The 23,583-nt window shown below is 36.6% G+C and overlaps 2 protein-coding genes across 4 annotated transcripts; both read left to right on the top strand.

The window, feature by feature from the left end:
- The first annotated feature begins 1,609 nt into the window (after nucleotides 1–1,609).
- Nucleotides 1,610–6,188, top strand: LOC129455602 (CMP-N-acetylneuraminate-beta-galactosamide-alpha-2,3-sialyltransferase 1). Its single transcript, XM_055220371.2, has 7 exons — nucleotides 1,610–1,758; nucleotides 2,141–2,555; nucleotides 2,936–3,129; nucleotides 3,882–4,061; nucleotides 4,149–4,194; nucleotides 4,298–4,417; nucleotides 4,779–6,188. Exons 2-7 carry the CDS (start codon nucleotides 2,286–2,288, stop codon nucleotides 4,941–4,943), a joined length of 975 nt encoding a protein of 324 aa, XP_055076346.2. The 5' UTR covers nucleotides 1,610–1,758; nucleotides 2,141–2,285; the 3' UTR covers nucleotides 4,944–6,188.
- A 140-nt stretch (nucleotides 6,189–6,328) lies between these two features.
- Nucleotides 6,329–23,173, top strand: LOC129455603 (CMP-N-acetylneuraminate-beta-galactosamide-alpha-2,3-sialyltransferase 1). Of its 3 annotated transcripts, none has more exons than XM_073858580.1 (7): nucleotides 6,329–6,736; nucleotides 12,248–12,507; nucleotides 12,614–12,807; nucleotides 14,334–14,513; nucleotides 20,968–21,013; nucleotides 21,420–21,539; nucleotides 21,619–23,169. In XM_073858580.1, the coding sequence occupies exons 2-7, from the start codon at nucleotides 12,265–12,267 to the stop codon at nucleotides 21,781–21,783; spliced, it is 948 nt and encodes a 315-aa protein (XP_073714681.1). In that variant the 5' UTR covers nucleotides 6,329–6,736; nucleotides 12,248–12,264; the 3' UTR covers nucleotides 21,784–23,169. The 3 variants fall into 3 exon arrangements, with proteins under 3 accessions (XP_073714681.1, XP_055076347.2, XP_055076348.2); XM_055220372.2 differs by having other exon boundaries at nucleotides 12,245–12,507; nucleotides 21,619–23,168; XM_055220373.2 differs by lacking the exon at nucleotides 14,334–14,513 and having other exon boundaries at nucleotides 12,245–12,507; nucleotides 21,619–23,173.
- Nucleotides 23,174–23,583: the final 410 nt, after the last annotated feature.

Below are 23,583 nucleotides of genomic sequence, written 5' to 3'. Positions count from 1 at the left end.
TTGTGGTGAGGTTACGAATTGCAACCAACGGCTCACCTCACTGCTCACCCCTCGATTTCGAAACGCACAGAGAAGCTACAGTAGCCGCCACCGGAAAAACATGTCATCGTCAGAGACAAAAAATGTTTGTCCGTTAAGGGCTTCTGTAGAAACGTGGTGGCACAAAATGGCGATTTCAACGAAAGGGGACCCTCGTCCATGTTGATAAAAACATATCATTCTAAGGTAATAAACACATAACGATTTATTATTAAAAGGTCTTAACACACTCATGATAATGAAGTTTTGTATATTATATTGCATTTCTGTCAAGAGATCTTTCTAAAAATTACACACTGCAACTTTAAATTCAAATTAGATAAAACATATGTGACAGACTGATCAAATATGTTGTGCAGTGTTCATGTTTATATTTTATTCTGAAATAAATATAATAGTTTACGTGAACGCATATCAGTTTATCTGACTAATGAATTATTCATTTTTATATTCCGTACTATGTAGTATGTGATTACGGTTTTGTGATTCGTCCCCTATAAACCGTCCTCACTGATTATTAAACGGTTCCCACAACTAAACGGTTCCTCAACTAACCCCGGCTGGTTGGCACAAGTGCACAACATGACTTCAATGATGAATACAACAACATTTTTAGGAATCATTTGTGACAATTAGGACAACATTTATCAAAAGATTCAACACGGAAAATAAAGAAAACATCATAATCAGCTAGCCACCAACTACATCCCAGTCCAATATCTTCTAAATGATTTAATAAAAAATAAGACACATCCATCAAAAGATTCAGCAATGGAGTCAGAAAATAAAATAGAGGCTGTTATACACGTCTGTGAATAAAGTTTGTTCATCTGCTTCAGCTTGGCAGGCAAATGCCTTTATCATCGCGGATTTGCAGTCAAGACTGCACCCTGGCGGCAGAAAATTTGAAATCTGAAATGTGAATCTAGTCCTAACTTCAGCCTCATCATTTCTTAATTCATGTCATCTACAGTAACTTACTTAAATAATTTGATTAATGTAAAAAAGCACCAAAGATTGTATTAATAGCCTTAATCAAACAATCCTTACGAAAATTAACACCCTTACGAAAATTAACCATGGTTTTAATGTGGTAAAGATTAGTAACAATGGTTTTTGGTGTATTTATTACTATCAGCAAAAATATGGTTCTACTACACTAACTATGGTTTAACCATGGTTTTTGCCATAAAACCATGGTTATTTTGTGGTTACCATGGTTTTACTACAGTAACCATGTTTTTTTGTTCACTAACTGTAGCAAAAAACATGGTTAATTTTCGTAAGGGCAGTTAAAAAAACATGGTTACTGTAGTAAAACCATGGTTACCACAAAATAACCATGATTTTGACAACAATGGTTTTCAAAAACCATATAGTTACACCATGTAAAACCATTTTGCTGATAGTAATCGATACACACACAAAAAACATGGTTACTACACTTTTACCACAAAAAAACTGTTAATTTTCTTAAGGGAAACAGAAGTTGTTCTTTAATAAATCTTATATTCTCATAATTATATATATATTTTTTTCAACACCGTTCACAAACGGGTAAAACCGGTCCAGCTAGATGAATGACAAACACTTTGAATAGTGAAGTAATAAGAAAGAAAACGTACGCGTGGATGCTACACCTGTCGATCTTCTACTATAATTTATTTTATAGTATTGTTACCGGCTTAAAATATGAAGAAAACGTTCACAGGATGAACGGTAAGGATGAATGTTGTAGCCTACACGAATAAAAAAAACGCAATGCAATTCAATGTTAACGCATTATTAATGTAACATAGAAGTTAGAATTAAGTTGCGTTAATAATGCTGTGAACTTGCGTTATTTTTATTATTCGCATTACATGCCATTATTTATGTATTATTGTTATAAAATCGACATACAGAGAGGATCCTTGTACTTTTAAATAAAATATTGTATTAAAGAAAAAAATGTATTGTTGAATTAAATTTGATTGGAGGCTAAACTGATTTGATCTTTCGATTATGTTTAAATAATTCATAATCTCTTGATACTCTTTGTTTGCGCTTTAAAATACTGAACCCGTATAATAAATATCCGATTTATGTTCTTCTGTGACAGGTGTTTGATTGAAACATGTGACACGTCAGAAGGAATGACGGTAAAACGATTCAGAGGAGAACGGAACTTAAGCCGAAAGAAACGAGTAAATAAAATGAATGCCTACTGAGAATATAGTCGTCGGGGGAAAACTGAAGATACAAAAATGACTGTCTTTAACCATCTGGAACGTCACTACGTCGGCTTGTTTCTGAGTGCTATGATAATCTATTTTCTTGTCTATACACAAACTTCAATCGTGCTTTTTAGCGTCAGAAGTGAAAACGTATTCTTGGAAAGTTCGTGTTCTTGCAAGACTTGTGTAATGGACCCTATGGATGACGACTGGTTCGTTTATCGTTACAACCCCTCAGTTTCACCTTTACTCAACAGGAAAAACAGCGAGCTACCCCAAGACACGTACAACTGGTGGTTGGTAAGTCTACAGCAATAGATTATACTGATAATCGAAGGAAATAGTTCTCGTTTAGATCTTCAGATACTTAAACACACAGTCTGAATATCTTTAAGTGTAATCATTATAAAGTTTTGTACACACACACACACACACACACACACACACACACAAACACACAATAAACAAATGCAGCATGAAGTTATGTTTTTGTTTTGTAAATTTGATATCAGTTTTACACTAGATACATTTTCATAAAATGATTGCTATCTTGTAACTTAATACTGTACTGTACGCAGCACTTTACATTGATTCCCTGATGCAGGCACTTTATCTGTTAATCTTATCTCCGTGTGTAAACCGGTATTTCTGTCTCAAGTGTAGTTTTGATCTTTCTCCAGGGTCTGCAGCGTTCCTCACTTAATGTCAGCTACACAAAAGTAATGGACCAGCTGTTTTCACTTTTCCCAGATGAAGAACACTACTCAGACGGTGGTCCAGATCGCTGCAGAACCTGTGCTGTGGTGGGGAATTCTGGGAACCTCGTGGGATCCCATTATGGGGGACTTATAGATTTCCACGATGTTGTCATTAGGTAGTACGTCAAACTATGATTATGAAAAGTGAATCATCTATTTTCTGTAACAGTACTGACACTTAACAAGTCATTAAGATCTAAAGAAAGCTACTGAAAAGCTAAACTAGGGGTGGGCGTTCCTCGTCCTGAAGGGCCATTGTCCTGCAAAGTTTACTGTAGCTCCAACCCTAATCAAACAAAACTTTGCCGGACGGTGCCCACCCCTGATCTAGTTAGTTGCAAGGATGTTACATGGACGGGACAAAACATTACATATTTATGCATTTGGCATCCACTTTTATCAGATTTACAGTTTAGTATACATTGTATGTGTTCCCTGGAAATCGAACCCATGAAATTTGCACTGCTAATGGCATGCTTTACCGCAGGCTTAACAACAAAGGGTGATATGTACTCATGCCAAAGTGCTTGACAGGTGTTCAGAAAGTTGTTTTAACCTACGTGTCAGTAAGGCGTGATGCACTACGGAGGGAAACAATAGACGCTTGGCTTCGGCTCTCAGTTACTGTTGCCACCACCATAAATCCTCCATGGCAGCGCGTGTTCTGCCACGGGTGCACGAGCGATAGTGATCTGGATTAAGTGAATTACTGTAGGGAGTATTGCATAATCTCGGTATTTATAGCACATTTATACTTGTTGCCAAATGACCTGTTACCTGATGATTCAGATCCTCCTCACTGTTCTTGCCAAATAACTTGTGCCTTACACAACCATTGCAAATTTTTACCTGTGTGTAATTCTCTCAGGATAAATAAAGGCCCAACAAAAGGCTACGAGAAGGATGTAGGCTCTAAAACCACTCATCGTATCCTCTATCCCGAGAGCGCCGTGGATTTGGACAACTCCACCCACTTGGTGCTTTTTCCTTTTAAAATCCTGGACATGCAGTGGCTCATAAGTTCCTTCACGACTGGACACATCACACGGTTAGTTCGTGAACTCACAACAAAGTACAATTCATTTTAAAAGAATGAGCTTTTGCATAATTTGGCTGTCGTGTTTTTGTTCCTCAGCACATATATGCCGGTGAGACCTACCATAAATGCAAATATAGACAAGGTGAGCAGCTATTGATTTATAGCTTCATGATTTACCCGTGGTACAGGAAGTATATGCATGCAATATCATTGCACTGACAGAACAATTTGATGTTTGTATCTAGGTGATGATTCTTCATCCTGGATTTATAAAATATGTCTATGATAGCTGGTTGCACCGTCGTGGCAGATATCCATCCACCGGCTTCATTACGTTAATCTTCGCCTTGCACATCTGTGATGAGGTAAAGCTATGATTGTCATTTCTGAATGTGATGTTTCTGTCAGTTGTAGGTCATACAGTATACTGTAAAAGAAGGTAAACAGCTTATGAAAATTTTTTTCAGTACCATGACAATAATTTGCATGCAGATTTGCATGCATTCACTATAATAAGAATAATGTGTGTCAAGAGAATTAGTCTTTATTTTAAATGTTTGGTAGTGCAAAATCTATAAATGGGCTTGGGTATGAAATTAGTCTTAAAGATCTTTAATAAAAAAAAAAATGCATTTAATGTAGTTAAAATGGCAAAACAATCATTACAATGTGATCTGCTTACATTATTTGTTAATGGCATAGCTGATTCATTTCTGTAATGCGCAGGTGAATATTTTTGGATTCGGAGCTTCAAGTGACGGAACGTGGCACCATTACTTTGACAAAACTAAAATGAACTATAAAGGAGGCCCTCACGGTGGAGACCATGAAAACAAAACCATGCATGAACTTCTTCAGAGAAACAAAATATCATTATATAAAGGCTATTGATAAAAAAATGGACCTTACCAATGAACTGACAGAAGTTCCTTGCTCCAGCATGTGGCCTAGAAACCTATTGAGGTCTGTCATCATGACGCATGTGTCTTTTAAACCAACTGCACAAAAGCAAGGGCCATGAAGTGAAAAAAACACTAAGAAATCTTAAGAAAAGAAGACGTACAAAGTTATCTTTTACCTTTGTGGTGTACTTTAACAGAGCATCTTGTTCAACCGCTTAACACTGCACAAAGACCTTTTTTTTGACAAGATTTTTTTTTTCATTTTACAAATGTGTCTTGCTTTGGTTCCTTGCTTCCCTTATAAGGTGTTTAAGACGCACGGACACAAAACTAGATTCACAATTCAATGCACAATTTAAGTTTTTCTCTGATATATTTTCAGTTCAAACATGAGGGGGATGTTGGTCATTTTGAAGTGCTCACACCCATGAACATGTTTTTCCGCTTTCTGCTGCTAGTCAGAAGTATGCGATTATTAGGTAAAGGGACATTTTTATGAAAAAAAAGTACATACGGCGCCTTAACAGGTTACATGTATTATTGCGTATGCATTAATAATTGGTATGTTATATTTGATTGTACAGACTTTAAACACAAACTTTTCCGGTACACTTTCAGAAATAAAGGTACAAAAGTTGTCACTGGGACAGTATACCCTTTCAAAAAGGTACACCTTTGTACCCAAAGAGGGCATATTAGTACTTTGAACTGCCAAAATGTACCTTTAAAGGTACATATTTGTACCTAAATGGTACATATTAGGACCTTTTTTAAAGGGTACTGCCCCAGTGACAGCCTCGTACCTTTATTTTTGACAGTGTATGGTATTCTTTTTTCAGTCTGATTTCACAAGAATTCGTACATATTTTATGAGATGGCTAATTCGTATGAGTTCGTACGACGTTAATCATAAAATAAACAATAACAAAACCTCACCCCTAACCCAACGTCACGGCAAATCTTACAAAAATGTAGGTATGTGGTCGTACGAATTAATACAAATGAGCCACCTTGTAAAATATGTACGAATTGCCATGCGATAGCATTGAATTATTTATTTAGAGTGCACTTAATGCCAATTGTCAAACAAGATAACTTCGAAGATGCCAAAGTGTTCATTTTGAATATATATTTATGCACTTAGGAATTTTAACTGTGCAGTGTTGTATTAGAGATATTTGGTATAATATTTATTTGATGCAAATTGAAAATAAACATGATCAGAAATTCTTAATCAGTTAGAATTTTACGCAAATGTTTACAAGTAAATATTGTTTAACTGCAAACTGGAGATCTCTAAATGTGACGTGAACTCAAAAGTGGCCTCAGGCTGTATCTGCAAGTGGGTTAAGCGTGTCTCTAACCCCGCCCCATTCTGAGATCTCCAGGTAACGGGTCCTTCGGTGCTAGTTTAAAATCCCAACCAGGGAGACGGCATGTTGTTGACATCAGTGATCTGAACTAATGAATAGTCTTTACTTGTTGAAAAAAATACTATGCAAAGCAGGTGCACTAAGCATTCCCATCAGAGGTTGCAAACACAATAGCTAAATCCTTATTTCAGTTCAATAAAACACTGCCAACAGTAGCCTATTGGGTGTATTCAGTAAACATTAACTGGAATACGACCTTCACAGCACGGTTGCGTTATCTAGGAAATATAAAGCCTTAAGGAGCAAGGGTCAACTGACAGAAGAACTAACGCATGAGATGGGATCGTCAACACTTTTTCTCATGTGTTAAGAAAATAGGAGAGTCCTCAACAGTGTCGCCACGGGGCAGGTAGGTCTCCATTCATCACACAACAGAGAAACGATTGTTTAAAATTTTCATCTGTGTTAATAAACAATAGGGGCAGCGGGTGAAAACGACCATTGACTCAAATAAATCCAACAAAAGATATGCTGTGCTTGTAAGCGATTTACTCCTGTGACATTCAGAATAACAATGTTTGCATATTTATTTTGCGACATAGTAAAATATTACGGTAACGAACGCCTTTATTATTAAATTGCTTTATTAGGCGGTGAAATACAGTGCCACTTTCGTCCACCAGATCTTGAATGTAAACAACTAACGTTAGCGGAACGCTTCTCTGCGATTCTGCGCTGTGACGTAGCGAACGGGATTGTTTGCGTCAATGGTGTTTCCAGAGATCCATAAAGTCGCAATGAAATTGAAATGAAAAACTATATATATATTTATATTAGGGCTGTCAATAGATTAAAATATTTAATCGCGATTAATCGCATGATTTCATGAGTTAACTCGCGATTAATCGCAAATTAATCGCACATTTTTATCTGTTCTAAATTTACCTAAATGTAACACTTTTCAAGTTTTTAATGCTCTAATCAGCATGGATTTGGATAATATATATGCTATATGCAAATGTATGTCTACAAGAGCCTGTTTACATTTTCAACAGAACCATCAGCCATAGTTTTATAAATGTTTTTGCCTTTAGAAGATCTTTCTCCATTTCTGTTTGCTGCTGCATCATTTGTGACCTGTGCTGGCAAATTGAGTTGGGATGAGCAAATTTTCAAAAATTTGTCATTTATATTTTATTCTCTATAAAAAAAACTTCAAAACAATTGGAACAATTGTTGGAATCTGACAAAGCATGACAGAACTATACCTGTTAATGCAGAGCAAAAACAGTATCAATATATGTTACATATATGTTTTTCTTTTATTGTTTAATTTTGACATTGAGACAGACCACTTTAAGATACTGTAGGATAATGCAAGGGTTTAATATAATGACACAACAGATACTTTTCCTTAACAGTCAACCAAACATTCACTTCAGATATAACAGATTATAGGTCATACCTGCGTGAATTCTTGTCAAAACAGATATTTTTAAACCTGTAATTTTGTGTTAGATGTCTATATATATCAGGGTCACGCACTCGCGCGTTTGTGTGCAGGCGCATCAGACGTCTGCTTCAGACATCGCTTTTGAGTCTTGTCACCCTTAATAACTCTTTTAACATCAATCAGATCCCGAACTTTATCTCTCTTAATAATTATTTAACATCAAGAAAGTCCTGCAGACTATTTTCTATCATTTCTGAATGCTTTAAAAACGAAACTAAAAAGTAGACGCATCTTTTGCTTTATATGGATTTGGGACGGTACACCTCACAAAAAAAGTGCAGATAAAGAAAACTGCACGTGCAGAAAACGTGCATTTTAGATGTTTAATGACCATTTAGAGCATTGGATTCGCTAGACGAGAGCTTAATGTTCTTATTTTCATGGAAAGCTCCGACTCATCTAGGCAGCGCCGGTCACTTGCTGCGTCTCAATTCATCCAGCTGTGGGTCAAACAGAAATTGTGTGTTGCGTTAATCGCGCGTTAATAAAATTAGTGCCGTTAAAATGAATTTGCGTTAACGCGTTATTAACGCATTTATTTTGACAGCCCTAATTTATATATATATATATATTTTATTAATATTGTGGTATTATTAACAAATGACTTATCTGTGAGCTTCTTTATTTTTAAAAAATTTGTGTGTGCTCATAATCTTTAATCAAAAAATGCAAATCTGCTCCCCTCCTCAAAACGATCTCTCTTCACTTCCGGTCATATGGTATTGCAGGTGGGCAGGGTCCGGGGGGGAACATCGCAGCGCAATTAGCAACACGACCCAACTTCAAACAATCCAATCTGATCTCGATGGACAAATTCAAATCCAGCCCTACCTTATGTCATTTCAAAAGCCTCTTCATTCGGATATATGTCACCATGGGGAAAATAAGGCAATCGCTACTTCCATGGCGACTTTAAAAAAAACGTACGTATGTGTTCCTAAGGCCAAATGACACCTTCTCAAAAACTGCTCTAAAAATATCATAGGCTACATAATTTTTTTTTTCACTTTAATCGATTCAATCTTTTATAACTACTGCTTGAAAGGTACATATCAAATGTTAATTACACTTTTTGGAAATGTTAACCCTTTATATGCCCATTTGTTTACATTAACCCATGTTTTTTTTAAACAGAAAAAAACTAAATATTTTCTGTAAAAAAAACACATTTGAACTACCATGTGATGATTATTATTATTAGACCCTGGGATAGGACAAAGATTGGTGGCAACATTGATTTTGATGCATTGTTATTTTTTGAACAGGGTCAGGTTTTATAAAAAAAAAACTCACACTTGTGATCCTAAAGCCACAAAATGACACCTTCCCCAAAAAACTGCTTTAAACGATTCAGTCTTTTAAAACTACGTCATCCTGAAACATACATTTCAAATATTAATTCAATTTGTGGAAATTTAAACCCTTTTATATGCCCGTTTGTTTACATTAACCCATGTTTTCTTTACAGAAATAAAAAACAAAAATTATTTGCACTTTAAACGATTAAATCTTTTTAAACTACTTCTGCCTGAAACATACATATCAAATATTAATTAAATTGTGAACAAATTAACCCTTTATATGCCAATACGTTAACATTAATCGAACCACAGTGTTCGGCTGATGTCGTGAAACCTTGGCTGTTTCTCAATGTCAAGAAGGGATCCTCGGAAGCTTGAATTTTGAGGATGCTACATCATCGACATCCATCAAAGGACTGTTCCAATGTCGAGGATCGTCGAAATTGCAACCATGGACTGAGTCCTTCGTTCAAGAAATATCCCATATACAGGAAAGGATGCATATGTGTATCCTTCGTGCTATCAAATCACCCACAATCCTCGCCTAGCCTCTGAAGGAAGTGACTTGGAAAGGCCAGTCCTGCCAAGGAATATCCTTGACATTGAGAAACAGCCCGTTTGTGGGACATCGTAGCCCGGAAAGTGCCCTGTCCGTTCAAGTTCAAAACGGTGCGCAACGTTTTGCTACGGTTTCCGGATTGAATGACATGTTTCCTGAAAACGCTGTAGCCGTTTCTCAATGCCAAGGAAGGATCCTCGGAAGCTTGAATTTTGAGGACCCTAAGTCATCAATATCCGTCGAAGGACTGTTCCAATGTCAAGGATCCTTGGAATTGCAACCATGGACTGAGTCCTTCATTCAAGAAATATCCCATATACAGGAAAGGATGCATATGTGTATCCTTCGCGCTCTCAAATCACCCACAATCCTATGCACGCAGCACCGAATGCACACCTTTTTACTGATGTAATGACGCAATGACGTGCACTTGCTAGCCTGTTCCATTAACTTGTTCTCCAAATTCTAAAGAGGAGCCTCGTAGCCTCTGAAGGAAGTGACTTGTAAGGACTAGTCCTCCCAAGGAAGTATCCGTGACATTGAGAAACAGCCTGTTTGTGGGACATCGTAGGCCGGAAAGTGCCCTGTCCGTTCAAGTTCAAAACGGTGTGCAACATTTTGCTACGGTTTCCGGATTGAACGACATGGGCTGTTTCTCAATATGCGTTCTTCAGCGATCTTGCATTCTCGTGTCCTTGCTCCACGTCATCATTAACAGTCAAAGTTCATTCCAATTCTCAAGAATGCAGGAAAATACCCGGATGTGTTCTTGATATCGAGGATGCATCGAGTGCAGACTTGCGCGTTGAAATCTCCTCATGCCCCAGAAGTCATTGCGGCAAAACAATGGTGGAGGTCAGGTGATCAACAGGAAGATTGCACACATCTCAATTCTCATAAGTGTTTTCTGTGTTCTCGCGACCTTCTGAGTTCGTTCTTCCGAGGTCGCCTGGCAAGTTCGATCTCCACGAGGACGCAAGTCCGTTCTTTGAGTTCTTGGAATTGAGAAACAGCCATGTTTCCTGGAAACACTGTAGCCAAGAAAGGATCCTCGGAAGCTTGAATTTTGAGGATGCTATGTAATCGACATCCATCGAAGGACTGTTCCAATGTCAAGGATCCTCGGAATTGCAACCAGGACTGAGTTTTTCGTTCAGGAAATATCCCTTTATAAGGAAAGGATGCATATGTGTATCCTTTGCACTCTTGGCGCGCTGAAATCACCCACAATCATATGCGTGCGGGAAAGCACACATTTTCATTGACGTAATGACGCAATGATGGCACTTGCTAGCCCGTTCCATTTACGTGTTCTCCAAATGCTATAGAGGAGCCTTGTAGCCTCTGAAGGAAGTGACTTGTAAGGACTAGTCCTGCCAAGGAAGTATCCTTGACATTGAGAAACGGCATGTGCACCGGTGTGCAACAGGGTTTGAGATACATTTTCTCTTGTTTGGTGGGTGTGTCAGAACTGCAGTCCAATCAGCAACAACATGTAAAAAAACATGCGGTACTAAAGAGACAGCTCGCAGAATGGGTTCAAGTTGGAATGTTTTTTTCATTCTGGACGGCAAGGGCAGTGACTGTAACATCAAAGATATTTTACAGTATTAAACAAGTATTAATAACGATTTCATCAGGCTCCAGAAACGTTTAAAAAAGAACACAAAGCATGCTTCTCAGCTAACGTAGTTGCAACTCTTACATCATCACAACAGGGACAAAACGTTGCACAACGTTTGTTAAACAGAAACAATGCTGCATTGAACACCCTGTTGTGATGACGCATAAGCTTTGTGTTATTTTTAAAATGTTTCTGCAGCCTGATGAAATCGTTGTTTAATACTGTAAAATATCTTTGATGTTACAATCACTGCCCTTGCCGTCCAGAATGAAGACCAACATTTCTAACTTGAACACATTGAGCATTACATTTATTTACATGTTGCTGCTGATTGGCTTACTGGCTATTTACTTCAATACTTTATATTTTTATTTATACATTTATTTTATTTAGCACATTGTCATGGTTCAGTATTGTTGTTTTATTATTTTTGTATACATTTGAGCACTATTTCACTTTGAGTGTTATGTTTGATTTTAATCAAGTATCCTTTTTTAAAACTATCGGTCGATTAATCGGTTATCAGCAAGTAGGGACCAATTTAGTTTTTTCGGTATTGGTAAAATCCACTATCGGTCAACCTTTAAATTCAACTCCTAACATGTACCATTTAGGTACAGATATGTATACATTTGGAACCAATATAAGTACCTTGGAGAAACTAATATGAACTGTTTTGATGCAACAGTGTACCATTTTAAAGGGTGCCACTAGAATGACAATTACGGACCATTTTTTCCTGACACTATGGTTGTAACACTAAACCCAACATTTACCGTACTATAAACGTTTAACTTCTAATCTGATTAGATGATTGACATGTTGATCCAGGAAGGAACATCTCTCACTTAGAAATTATACAGTATGTTAATACTTAACCCCTTCTTCTCACCACATTCTTTTGTTTGGTTGTTTTTCAGCAGGAGTGAGGCAAGAAGACATGCGAGTGTTCAGATTTAGGAATTACTACATGACAGTGGTTATATGTGTAATTGTAGTCTGTATGTTGCTGGTCTTTCAAAACCCTTTGAATGAGATCTCAGATGGGATGTGTGCGTGTAGTCACTGTGTCAGACAGCATACCCATAGTCCTTGGTTTAATCAACTCTACGACCTATCCATTCAAATGCTACTTACCAAGGAAAATCACATGCTCAAGGATGATATCCTCAAGTATTGGAAGGTGACTCATAAATGACTAATAGTTAATAAAAAATTCCTCCTTTATTATTTTTTTTTAACTAATGATCCTAAACTTAAGGTTCATTAAAATCTCTTCTGCATTTCAGGGTCTTCAGAAAAATAAAATGGAAGCTAATTACACAGAAGTGGTGAACAAGTTGTTTTCCCTATTTCCTAATGAAGAACGCTACACTGATGCTGGACCACATCGCTGTAGAACCTGTGCTGTTGTTGGGAACTCTGGGAACCTCCTAGGATCCCATTATGGGCGTCAAATAGATCTTCATGACTTTGTCATTAGGTATGAAATATGAATACGTTGAGAGAATTTTAAAAAAGACAGCTGACCATCAGTTTTTCTGGGAAGTATTTTTATTATTTGTTCATGCCATACTGCAAAAAATATATTTTAAAATATACAAAAAATAGCCAAAAAAATATATTTGCTGAAATATATTTTGGTATATGTTTACAAAAATATTGTTTTCACATATATATTTTTGGCTATTTTAAAAGTAAATAAATTTTTGAAGCATTAAAAAATAATGTATTTGCTTGCCCTTAAAATACATTTTGAAATACATTCCCTAAAGGATTAGTTGTAGTGGAGATGAGTGGTACCCGGTGGGGTCTTCTGCTGTTGTAGCCCCTCTGCCTCAAGGTTATGCGTGTTGTAGCTTCACAAATGCTTTGCTGCATACCTCGGTTGTAACGAGTGGCTATTTCAGTCAAAGTTGCTCTTCTATCAGCTTGAATCAGTCGGCCAATTCTCCTCAGACCTCAGCATCAACAAGGCATTTTCACCTACAGGACTGTTTTCCCTTTTCACACCATTCGTTGTAAAAAAAAAAATGGTTGTGCATGAAAATCCCAGATCGTGAAATACTCAGACCGGCCCGTCTGGCACCAACAATCATGCCACGCTCAAAATAATCACCTTTCTTTCCCATTCTGGCATTCAGTTTGGAGTTCAGGAGATTGTCTTGACCAGGACTACACCTCTAAATGCATTGAAGCAACTGACATGTGATTGGTTGATTAGATAATTGCATTAAAGGCGGAGTCCATGATGTTTGAAAAACGCTTTGGAAAAGGAGACGGGCCGACTACCAAAACATACTTATAGCCAATCAGCAGTAAGGAGCGTGTCTACTAACCGACATCCTTGCCGGGTTGCGTATATGTGTGGGGCGGGTCTATCAACAGAAGGTCCAGATTCTATTGGGGTAGGGGCGTGTTTGTTTAGGTGATTTCAAATATCAACATTGTCTTTCAAACATAGTGGACTCCGCCTTTAATGAGAAATTGAACAGGTGTAATCCTTTAGGTGAGTGTATATGTTGATATATGAAAGTTAAAACTAAATATATTTCCAAATTCAAAAATATATTCAAATGAGCATAACATTCTACAAAATGTATTTAGCATATATTTAAAATATATTTTTGGTCAGAGAATTAGTTTTTTTGCCATATGGGGGTCATTGAGACATTGTCTAAACATCTCTTAAAGTCACCCTTAAGCCAGCTGTATATGACTTTTAGACAAACACATTTAGAGTTAGAGTTATATTAAATAATGTCCAGGCTTATTCTGCTTTATTATGACATTGGATATTGCCCCAGTTTTAAAGCATCCATCAAAAACTAATCCATGTGGTTATTCTGAGGTGAAGCGATTTTTTTGTACGGAAACCTTTATAATTCAAATTTACGTACGTGTGTTCACAAGTCTTAATGCTGACGTCTGACCAATGTTACAAGAACCCCACATTTATTTATTTTGTTATATGTGTCTTGACCCAGTCATGTTTTATTGTTAAGCTAGGATAAATAAGGGTCCAACGAAAGGTTACGAAAAGGATGTGGGTTCGAAGACCACTCATCGGTTTATCTATCCTGAGAGTGCCGTGGATATGGACAACTCCACCCATCTGGTGCTTTCCCCATTTAAGATCCTGGACATGCAGTGGCTCATCAGTGCTTTCACCACTAAAAACATCACACGGTGAGAACACAGCGATGCTACTAACTTAACTACATTTTTCTGTAGTTTGACGGTAGATAAGTTACTTTTAAAACATAGTTTTAGCAACAAGTAGGGGTAGGGCGACCAGACCATAGACTCTAAAAAATATGGACGTAGTGTCCGTGATGTCACCTATAGGTTTGTGAAGAGCTTTTTTGAAGCCAATAGTTGTCAGAGCCTGCCGTCGCCATCTTGGCCACGCATCACTCGGGAATAACCCAAAATGGGTAAAGAGGCGGGATGTGGATGAAGCTGAGGGGGCTGGTTGGTGAGACCACACCTGCCTAGTAGAGCTGGGCGAAAAGATCGCCTGCGATTCTCATGCGTGTCTCATCAGTAAAGCCGGTTCGGTGATGAGTAGTTAATTTCCATCTTACTACACAGAGCCGTATTTCACCAAGCAGCTATAAAATCGCATTCATAATTGAAGATGATCTTCCACGATTATGAACGCGATTTTGCCTAGCTTTTGGTGAAATACAGCTCTGTGTAGTAAATGCCGCTACATCTGAAAGCAGGTGATGGCAGTTTGCTGCTAGTCACCGAACTGGCTTTACTGATGAGGAACGCATCAGAATCAGAGAGTCACAGACGATTTTTTCGCCAGCTTACCTGTAGTGGCAGCAGTGGCAGTTCACCCGTTTATACAAAAACGTTAAGGCTTAATATAATTTAAGTGGATGAGTTACAAAAAATTCACCCCCTCAGTTTTTATTTTCTGCTGTAAAGTTAGCCATTTCAACATGGGGGGCTATGGGAATTGTCTTTTTTTTAATGGCTGCCGCTCGAGTGACAGCTACAAACCATTTTATCTGACAGTATGGTTGTATGACTAAACCTAACATTAACTTTACACTTATCACTTCAATTCTGATTAGATGATTGAAATGTTGGTTTAGAAAGGAACATCTCACTTGCAAATTATACAGGCTATGTATATATATGTACATTATGTTGATACTTAACCCAGTATGTTGATACTTTAAATGCACTGCAGGTTCGTCACAACGAAATTTAAAATCCCCTTTAGTCGATAACTCATCTTTGAGCATCATAATAATAGCAGTTTTCAGTTTCAATTTAAAAGAACTTTATTGGCATGATTGTGCCAAAGCATATACATAAAAGAAAAATTATATACAATAACACAATAAAAACAAACATTAAGGTGGTGTGTAAAAGTAATGCAATAATAGCATGTAAAAGTTTGTGTACATATGCACCTTGGAAATACTAAAATGAACTCTTTTGCAACAGTGTACTTTTTTAAAGGGTGCGGCTCGAGTGACAGCTAGGGAGGGACCTTTTTTTGACAGCGTGTTTGTAAGACTAAACTAACATTAACTTTCAAAGCATCACTTCCAATCTGATCATATGATTGAAATGTTGATCCAGAAAGGAACATCTTTCACTTAGAAATTATAAGTATGTTGATATTTAACCCCTCCTATACACCACATTCTTTTGTTTGGTTGTTTTTTTTGGCGGGAGTGAGGCAAGAAGAAATGTGAGTGTTCAGATTTAAGAATTACTACATGACAGTGGTTATATGTATATTTGTAGTCTGTATGTTGCTGGTCTTTTAAACTCCTTTGAATGAGATCTCAGATGGGATGTGTGCGTGTGTCAGACAGCAGTTTTTGGTTTAATGAACTCTACGACCTCTCCATTGTTGTTAACATTAGTTAATCCATTAGCTAACATGAACTAACAACAAGCAATACTTCTATCTACAGCATTTATTAATCCTAATTCATGGTAATTTCAGCATTTAATAATACATTTTTAAAATCAAAAGTCGTAACTCTTAACCTTAGTTAATACACAATGAAGAAACATGAACAATTGCATTGGCATTAACTGACATTAAAGTTCCTGTAAAGTCAATCTTGAAAATTGTTTCTAAACACATAAGAACATATGTTAGTAATGTATAATGTTAGTGGCTGAAACACGCCACAAGACTGTAAACTATGTAGTACTGAATTGCAGAGTTAGATCGTTAAACCGTTTTTCCCAATTTCTTAGTTCAGGATTTTTTTTAAGAGGGGCTAAAACGGTGGCTCGATGACGCACGCACTTTACCCAAAGCGCATAGTCCCTCCCTTATACAAAACAATGAGCATCCATTAAGGTTGTAGCGGTATTTGAAAGTTGAAAGAGGCCCTGACCCAAACGGTGTACTGTACTTCATGTGGGATTTCTGTCTCGTGGACTTAATTTGTGCGTTCGCTTAGTCTACGAGTCCGTAGGGTGTCCCATCTGTCCTTTTTACGCTTCAGAGTGTGCATATCAGCGCCCCCTTTGCACCCTTGATACAGTCTTCGGCAAAGCCCACACTGCTGTAGGCTTCACACAGTTTACCAACACAGAAGTCCTTGCAAAAGAGCAATCAGACGAAGCAGACGACGAATGGGAGGAGTTCACACTAGAGGTCTTCTCGGGTCCAAAGATATGTACCTGACCTGAAATTACCCGAATCACTTTATACTCGAACCCGACGTGCATAAATAATTTTTTTTTAAAGATAGACCCGACCCGAGACAAACCCGAAAAAATTAGACCCAAGTCCGACCCGAATGTAAACGGCACTGACGTGTGTGCATACTGCAGACCCACACGCAGCTGTCAGACAGAAAGAGACTCCGGTGGCCTCGCTCCATTTGTTTTACTTTGTTATCTGACGACAACACCAAGGTTTGCACAACATCTTGTGATCACATGATTACTCATCGGTTTACTACAAGGCTGCTATTCACTAGTTGATTATGACATCCAGACTCATTCAGTTTAGGCTGAACATACAGCATAATTCCTTAACTAGAGACACTTAAAGACAGGGTGCATGATTTTTGTAAAAAAGACTTTGGAAAATAAAGTCAGGTGACTTACAACACACTTGTAATGGGCGTGTCTACAAGCTGACATCGTTGCCTGGGTTGCGTATGTGTGGGGCGGGTCTATCAATAGAAGGTCCAGATTCTATTGGTGTAGGGGCGTGTTTGTTTGGGTGATTTGAAATATCAACATTGGCTTTCAGAGATCATGCACCCCACCTTTAACCTACATTTTAAACTCTTTATTTGAATATGGCAACATGATAACCTTGTTTTAAAATAAATCACTGACAGAGACTCATCCCCAATCTGTGATCATATAAGAAAGCTTGCTGACATCATCCACAGCAACAAGGTCAACCGCCCATTGTCTTATCTTAAGATATCTCCCCATTCCTTAGAAAAGTTGATGTGAATCTTTAATGGCTACGTAGGGCTTAAGATAAGACTAAAATGTATGTTTCAGCTGTCATAACAAAAGGCAGATATCTTCAAACATATCAGTGTTCTTTCTCAAGATGCATACCATTAACATGTTTGTAAGGTATGTTCTATAACTAAGCCCTAGTCCTGGATTAATCGAAACTCTGTATGTAAAATCTTCCCAAAAATGTTTTGTGACTATGGCCCTTGATTTTTGTCACTTAGAGTAGATTAATGGGCCAGTTTTGTGGCATATTTGTGTAAAACTCTTTCAGTTTAAGTGAGCCAGAATAAACGGAATGAGAAATGTTGTTGTTTACTGAAATATCTGGTTGAGTGAGAAGAGGGTTGGGTATAATTATAAAGGTGCTATTCATGATGAGAACAACATTGTTTTAAACCTGTATGAATAGTCTTTTTTTAAATAATGGTAAGCACACAGTTGACGTATTTGTTTTTCCTACTATGGAAGTAAATGTTTACAATCAGCCGTGTGCTTACCAGAGGCGGACAGAGTACACAGCTTCAGTACTTGAGTAAAAGTACAGTTACCCCTTGCTAAATTTTACTCAAGTAAAAGTAAAAGTACTATAGTCAGATGTCTACTTAAGTAAAAGTACAAAAGTACTTGTTTTTAAAAGTACTTGAGTATCAAGAGTACAAGAGTAAATTTTCTAAATGTTGCATTACTAATGCCACAGTGCACATTGAACCATGTGAGATGATTGACAGCTGTACAGCAAATGATAGAGCTCTGAGGTCAAATCTGAAGCAAATCAGGAAGAGGAGACACAAATCGCTCTGTTCACTGTTTGAGCTTTTCAGATCGCATATCAGTGGAAAATTAATAGAAATGTTATTCTTTAAGACTAAATATTTTACTAACATGTGATAATTAATCATTATTTTCCCAAATATGCTCACCATTGTACTAATAGCCCCGGCGGATTCTGTATATTTTATCTATTTGAACACAAATAAACCGGAGAAGAACAGAATAAATGTTTTACGAATGATGATTTCTATTCAAAATAAAGAGCGTTACATATTCATTATTTTGGACTCCTGGCATAAATTAAGAAATTAATGTTATTGCAAACCAGTTTAATCATAAACAGTAGTCAAATGTCGAAACTGGAGTCTTAAACCTGTCTTGTGATGCTGAGTTTGTCCAGATCAAGTAAGAGTGTGATGTTTTGACGAGTAATTCATTTTGAACAATAATCCGGGCTCACCAGTGATTCCGGCCGCTGAAGTTTTGTTTTGGTAAACACAGCAAACACTTGAAAAGAAAACGATCATAAACTTGTTCAGAAAATTTAAATAGTCTGGCGAGGTGGGGCCACGGGTTGACACATTCCCAGAATGGACCTGCTGCGTCTTCATCCATTGTTTCGTGAGTGGTTTCGTCTCTTATCTAAATCTGACCGTGGTGACTTTGGCGGAAAGCTGAAGGTGATTGCTGATAGGCTGTCCCAATCAGTTGCGCCTGCACAATCCAATCACGTTTAAGAGAGGGATACAACAAATTGAGGGTTTCTGATATTTTTATTTTTTCCTTTTTTTTAAGAAAAAGTAACTTGTACTTACGGTTATGGATAGAAATGTAGTGGAGTAAAGAGTAAAATATTTGCCTCTCAAATGTACTTGAGTAAAGTCATGAGTACTCCAAAAAAATTATACTCGAGTAAAGTACAGATCCCTCAAAATTGTACTTAAGTACTGTACTCAAGTAAATGTACTCCGTTACTGTCCGGCTCTGGTGCTTACCATCATTTATCAAAATATCTATAGCGTTCATCAACAAAAAGAAATTCATACAGGTTTACAACAACATGAAGATGAGAAAATTATGACAGAATTTTCATTTTTAGGTGAACTATCCCTTTAAAGGGGCCATGGCATGAAAATCTGACTTTTTCCATGTTTAAGTTCTATGATTGGGTCCCCAGTGCTTCTATCAAACTAGAAAATGTGAAAAAGATCAACCCAGTAACTTAGTTTTGGTAAACCATTCTCTACAAGCACATGAAAAAATAGATTGTTGAAATGTGGCTCTCCTTATGATGTCATAAGGACCTCTTATTATAATAAAACCGCCCCTTAATCTGCACTGTCCAACCACAGCACTGCCATAAAAGCACAATTGAGTTTTAATTGCAAAAAAACCATCATTGTGATCAGTGTTTGAATTTCATCAGCTCATTTGCATTTTAAAGGACACACCCAAAACCTACAAAGTGGCAATTTTAACATGCTATAATAAATTATTTATATGGTATTTTGAGCTAAAACTTCACAAATGTGCTCTGGGGATACCAAAGATTTATTTGACATCTTAAAAAGTCTTGTGTCATGGCCCCTTTAACAAATTTGTTAGAGCAACTATATTGGTCCAGAATCACGAAGGGCTTTAATGGAGGATACTTATTTTTCAGAGTTCTCGATGTTTCATAATTTGTAACTTTTCTTAAAAACATTAGTATATTGTTTAAAACTGAATATAAATTTGTTTTCTTTGCAATATTGAGGGTTTGAAAACATAACATCCTTATGTTATTTTGATTATTAATCATTTTCTGCGAATTGACTCATTCCTCGCCAGCCTTTTTATAAGTTTGCCGTCAGCATTTTTTGTGATTTTCACAAAAGATTCACAAAATGCCTTTCAGGAAAATTTTATTCTATAAATATATAAACATACAATTATATCAAATGAAAGAACAGACCCTCTGCTTTTAAACAAACAAAACAGGGAAAAAAAAATGTTTCATCTTATCTTTATTTGTTATCTTTTTATAACCTCTTATTTATGGATAGAGATCTTAAAAAATACAATATTTTGAGCAAAAAGCTGAAATAATTGCATTTTTGTAAAGGAATTTTGTTAGAGATGATGATCAAAACATACACTGAGTTTAAAATGTTGTTAAATTAGATTTTGCTTCAGTTTTTTATAAATTGGATAAGAGCGCAATCTAGTGGATAATAGCGGATAATATTACAGATTATCGTAAAAACTCATCAGGAAAGCGTCATTGGCAGGGAAATGTTTTCTCTTAATTGACTCGTCAATGGTGAGGAAAGAGTTAAAAACAATGGTATAATTATATACATAGTTATATTGCATCCCCTTATTGTACATTGAAATATGTTTATCTCATCTTTCACAGAACTTACATAAAAGTTAAGCCGAGTGTAAATGCCAACAGACATAAGGTGAGTCAAAGTTTTACATTTTACACTGAAATCCTCATCAACCTTTTTCTGTTTCTTTCCTTCAGATTTTGGTTCCCAGAATGCTTTGCATGAGGCTGTTATGTTAGTTTTATTCTGTAAAGATAAAGACTTGTTAATGTTCATTAAAATCTACAGTAAGTTACTGGCAAACAGCTTCCAGTAATACTGTAATTTCTACAGAAACTTTTTACAGTGTATGCATCATGTGCCAAGACGACTGCTGTGATTTAATAAATGTGAAAGATAACGTTTATTTGTTTATGACAGACTCTGAACGGTTTTGTTCGGAGCTGAAACGAAATGCCCAACACCAATCAGAGCTCTTGAAGTAGCGTTTGTTATTTACGGTAATACTGTAAATACTATATCTATGTGGTTTTATCAGGTGATGATTCTTCATCCTGCTTTTATAAAATACGTCCACGAGGTTTGGCTACTAAAGCACGGCCGATATCCTTCTACTGGCTTTCTCGCAATTGTATTCGCCCTGCACGTCTGTGACCAGGTAAATAGCACTTCTAACCGCACAGTAATTTGCCTCCAGCTGTTTTACCATGTGCTTTATTGTTTCACTTTTCTTCCAGGTTTCCACGTTCGGGTTTGGTGCCGATCAGAATGGAAACTGGTATCACTACTTCGAGAAAACCGGGCGTAACCTTCGTACGGGCGCTCACAGCGGCAGTTTTGAGTATGATACTATGATGCGCCTGTACCTAGAAAACAAAGTCCAGGTGTTTAGAGGAAGATAATCAAGATATTTCCAAATTTGTACTTTTTTTGCAATGCAATGAGAGCAAACACTATTTGTAGTGTCACAATGACTGCATGACTACGCAGTTCACTATGTCTGAACAAACTGTACTGCTCTTGCGTTGTTGCAAATCATTTTTGCCTCGAGCAATGTTGTCTCAGCATGCAGATGTCTGTGTTGGTTAGCGGCCTAACAAACTCATGAACTGGTTTACTACAGATGAAACAAATTTGTATGTTGTAAAAAAAAAAATGTGTAAAAAATGCAAGATTGAATTGGAATTAAGTTATATTGCATCAGTAAACAGAACAAATTTTCGACAAAATTGGGTTTTAATGATTTGTGCAGAGTTTTTGTTGACTTTAGTGAATCATAGCGTCACACATTCATTGTGGTTAGTCATGCGTGCAGCTTTTGTGCCAAATTAGCTATGTAGATTTCTTACAGACATGACTTACGATAATATGCACTGGGAAAACATACAAATTGTGATATAAACATATATACAGCATACACATACAATAACAATTTTTTAAGTTTCCTTCATGTGATTGTAACCTATGGCTTGAAAACAGATTAATTGTTTGTGTTTATATGTCAAAAACAATTTTTGTAGTTGCTCAACGTCCATAATTTCACCCTGATGTAATGAATGGGTTGTTCACTAGTGTCTGATGATGTGTAACAGCTGTTCACAAAGCCTTATCTGCATACGTGGTACATCAGAGTCAAGAACAGGTTCTTTTGGGTGTGGAAGTCTATTGTATGTACTGTAACATCGGCCCACTCCTCAATATAACTACACCAAATAATCCACTTGGCTATTGTTTGTAAAATGAGTACAAATATTTGTCACCCACTGAGGAGGCAGTGCCTTCAGAACAAAAGTATATTATATTAGCAAGATTAAACATGTCATGCTGTGTTTAAATAGACTTACTTAGCGTCATATGTCATGCAGTGAAAATGTCACTATATAAATAACAATTAAGTCGAGAGGCTTCTTTCTTAATGCAGGGTCAACATTTGAGGCAAACATTTGTAAGGTTTTTGTAAGATTAAATTAATCTTTTACAGTGCCTAAAAATAGTAACGCATATAAATTCAAGTAGTAACACGCAATGGTTGACTTATTGCATATCATCAAGAAAAAATATTTTAAAAAATCATAAAACATACAAACTTTATCAAGCTTTCCATATGCTTTCCATATGTCGCAATGTATTTATTTTAACTTAAAGTTTAATACAATTTATATCTGGTCTGATTCATTTTGGAGGAAATAAAACTTTGTCTTTACTGTAAAATAGGTCATAGATGATTCATATTAAATTTGTTTGTTAATAAAATTACAAATGATACTGATACACTGTCTCATGATTTATTGGATTTTACATGTTAAACAAGTGTTAAAGTCATTCTCAAACGAAAGTCAAGAGCAAGAGGTCATGCTTTGTTTAAATAAGGGCCTAGCGTCCCCTACTGGTATATGTCATGTAGCAACTTCACTGCATTAAACATTTATGAAGAACACTTCAAGAACCCAAAAAATTTATTTATTTAATTCAGGGCCGAAATGTATGTTTATCTGTTTAAAATCATACAGCATGTTTTCACCTTTACATGGTGAGCTGAAGTAGCAAGATTAAAGAAATTTAATTGTCACGCACACACGCACAAAATTGCTTGGTAATTTTTTATTCAGTGTTCGGTCATAAAGGGAGGTACCCAAAATGTTGGGTTTGAATGGGTAAATAATATTCCTAATTATAGTACTTATGCTTTGTTTGATGATTCA

The sequence above is a fragment of the Misgurnus anguillicaudatus genome, chromosome 20, assembly GCF_027580225.2.
Source record: "Misgurnus anguillicaudatus chromosome 20, ASM2758022v2, whole genome shotgun sequence".
NCBI classification, from domain to species: domain Eukaryota; kingdom Metazoa; phylum Chordata; class Actinopteri; order Cypriniformes; family Cobitidae; genus Misgurnus; species Misgurnus anguillicaudatus.
This window is presented reverse-complemented; position numbering and strand designations above follow the sequence as displayed.

Bases quoted from the DNA above. Each gene is read 5' to 3' on its own strand.
- LOC129455602 (XM_055220371.2), top strand. From the start codon at position 2,286: ATGACTGTCTTTAACCATCTGGAACGTCACTACGTCGGCTTGTTTCTG. The intron at 2,556-2,935 runs GTAAGTCTACAG...ATCTTTCTCCAG, and splicing joins ACACGTACAACTGGTGGTTG to GGTCTGCAGCGTTCCTCACT. The intron at 4,062-4,148 runs GTTAGTTCGTGA...TTTGTTCCTCAG, and splicing joins ACGACTGGACACATCACACG to CACATATATGCCGGTGAGAC.
- LOC129455603 (XM_073858580.1), top strand. From the start codon at position 12,265: ATGCGAGTGTTCAGATTTAGGAATTACTACATGACAGTGGTTATATGT. The intron at 12,508-12,613 runs GTGACTCATAAA...TCTGCATTTCAG, and splicing joins ATATCCTCAAGTATTGGAAG to GGTCTTCAGAAAAATAAAAT. The intron at 21,014-21,419 runs GTGAGTCAAAGT...TGGTTTTATCAG, and splicing joins TAAATGCCAACAGACATAAG to GTGATGATTCTTCATCCTGC.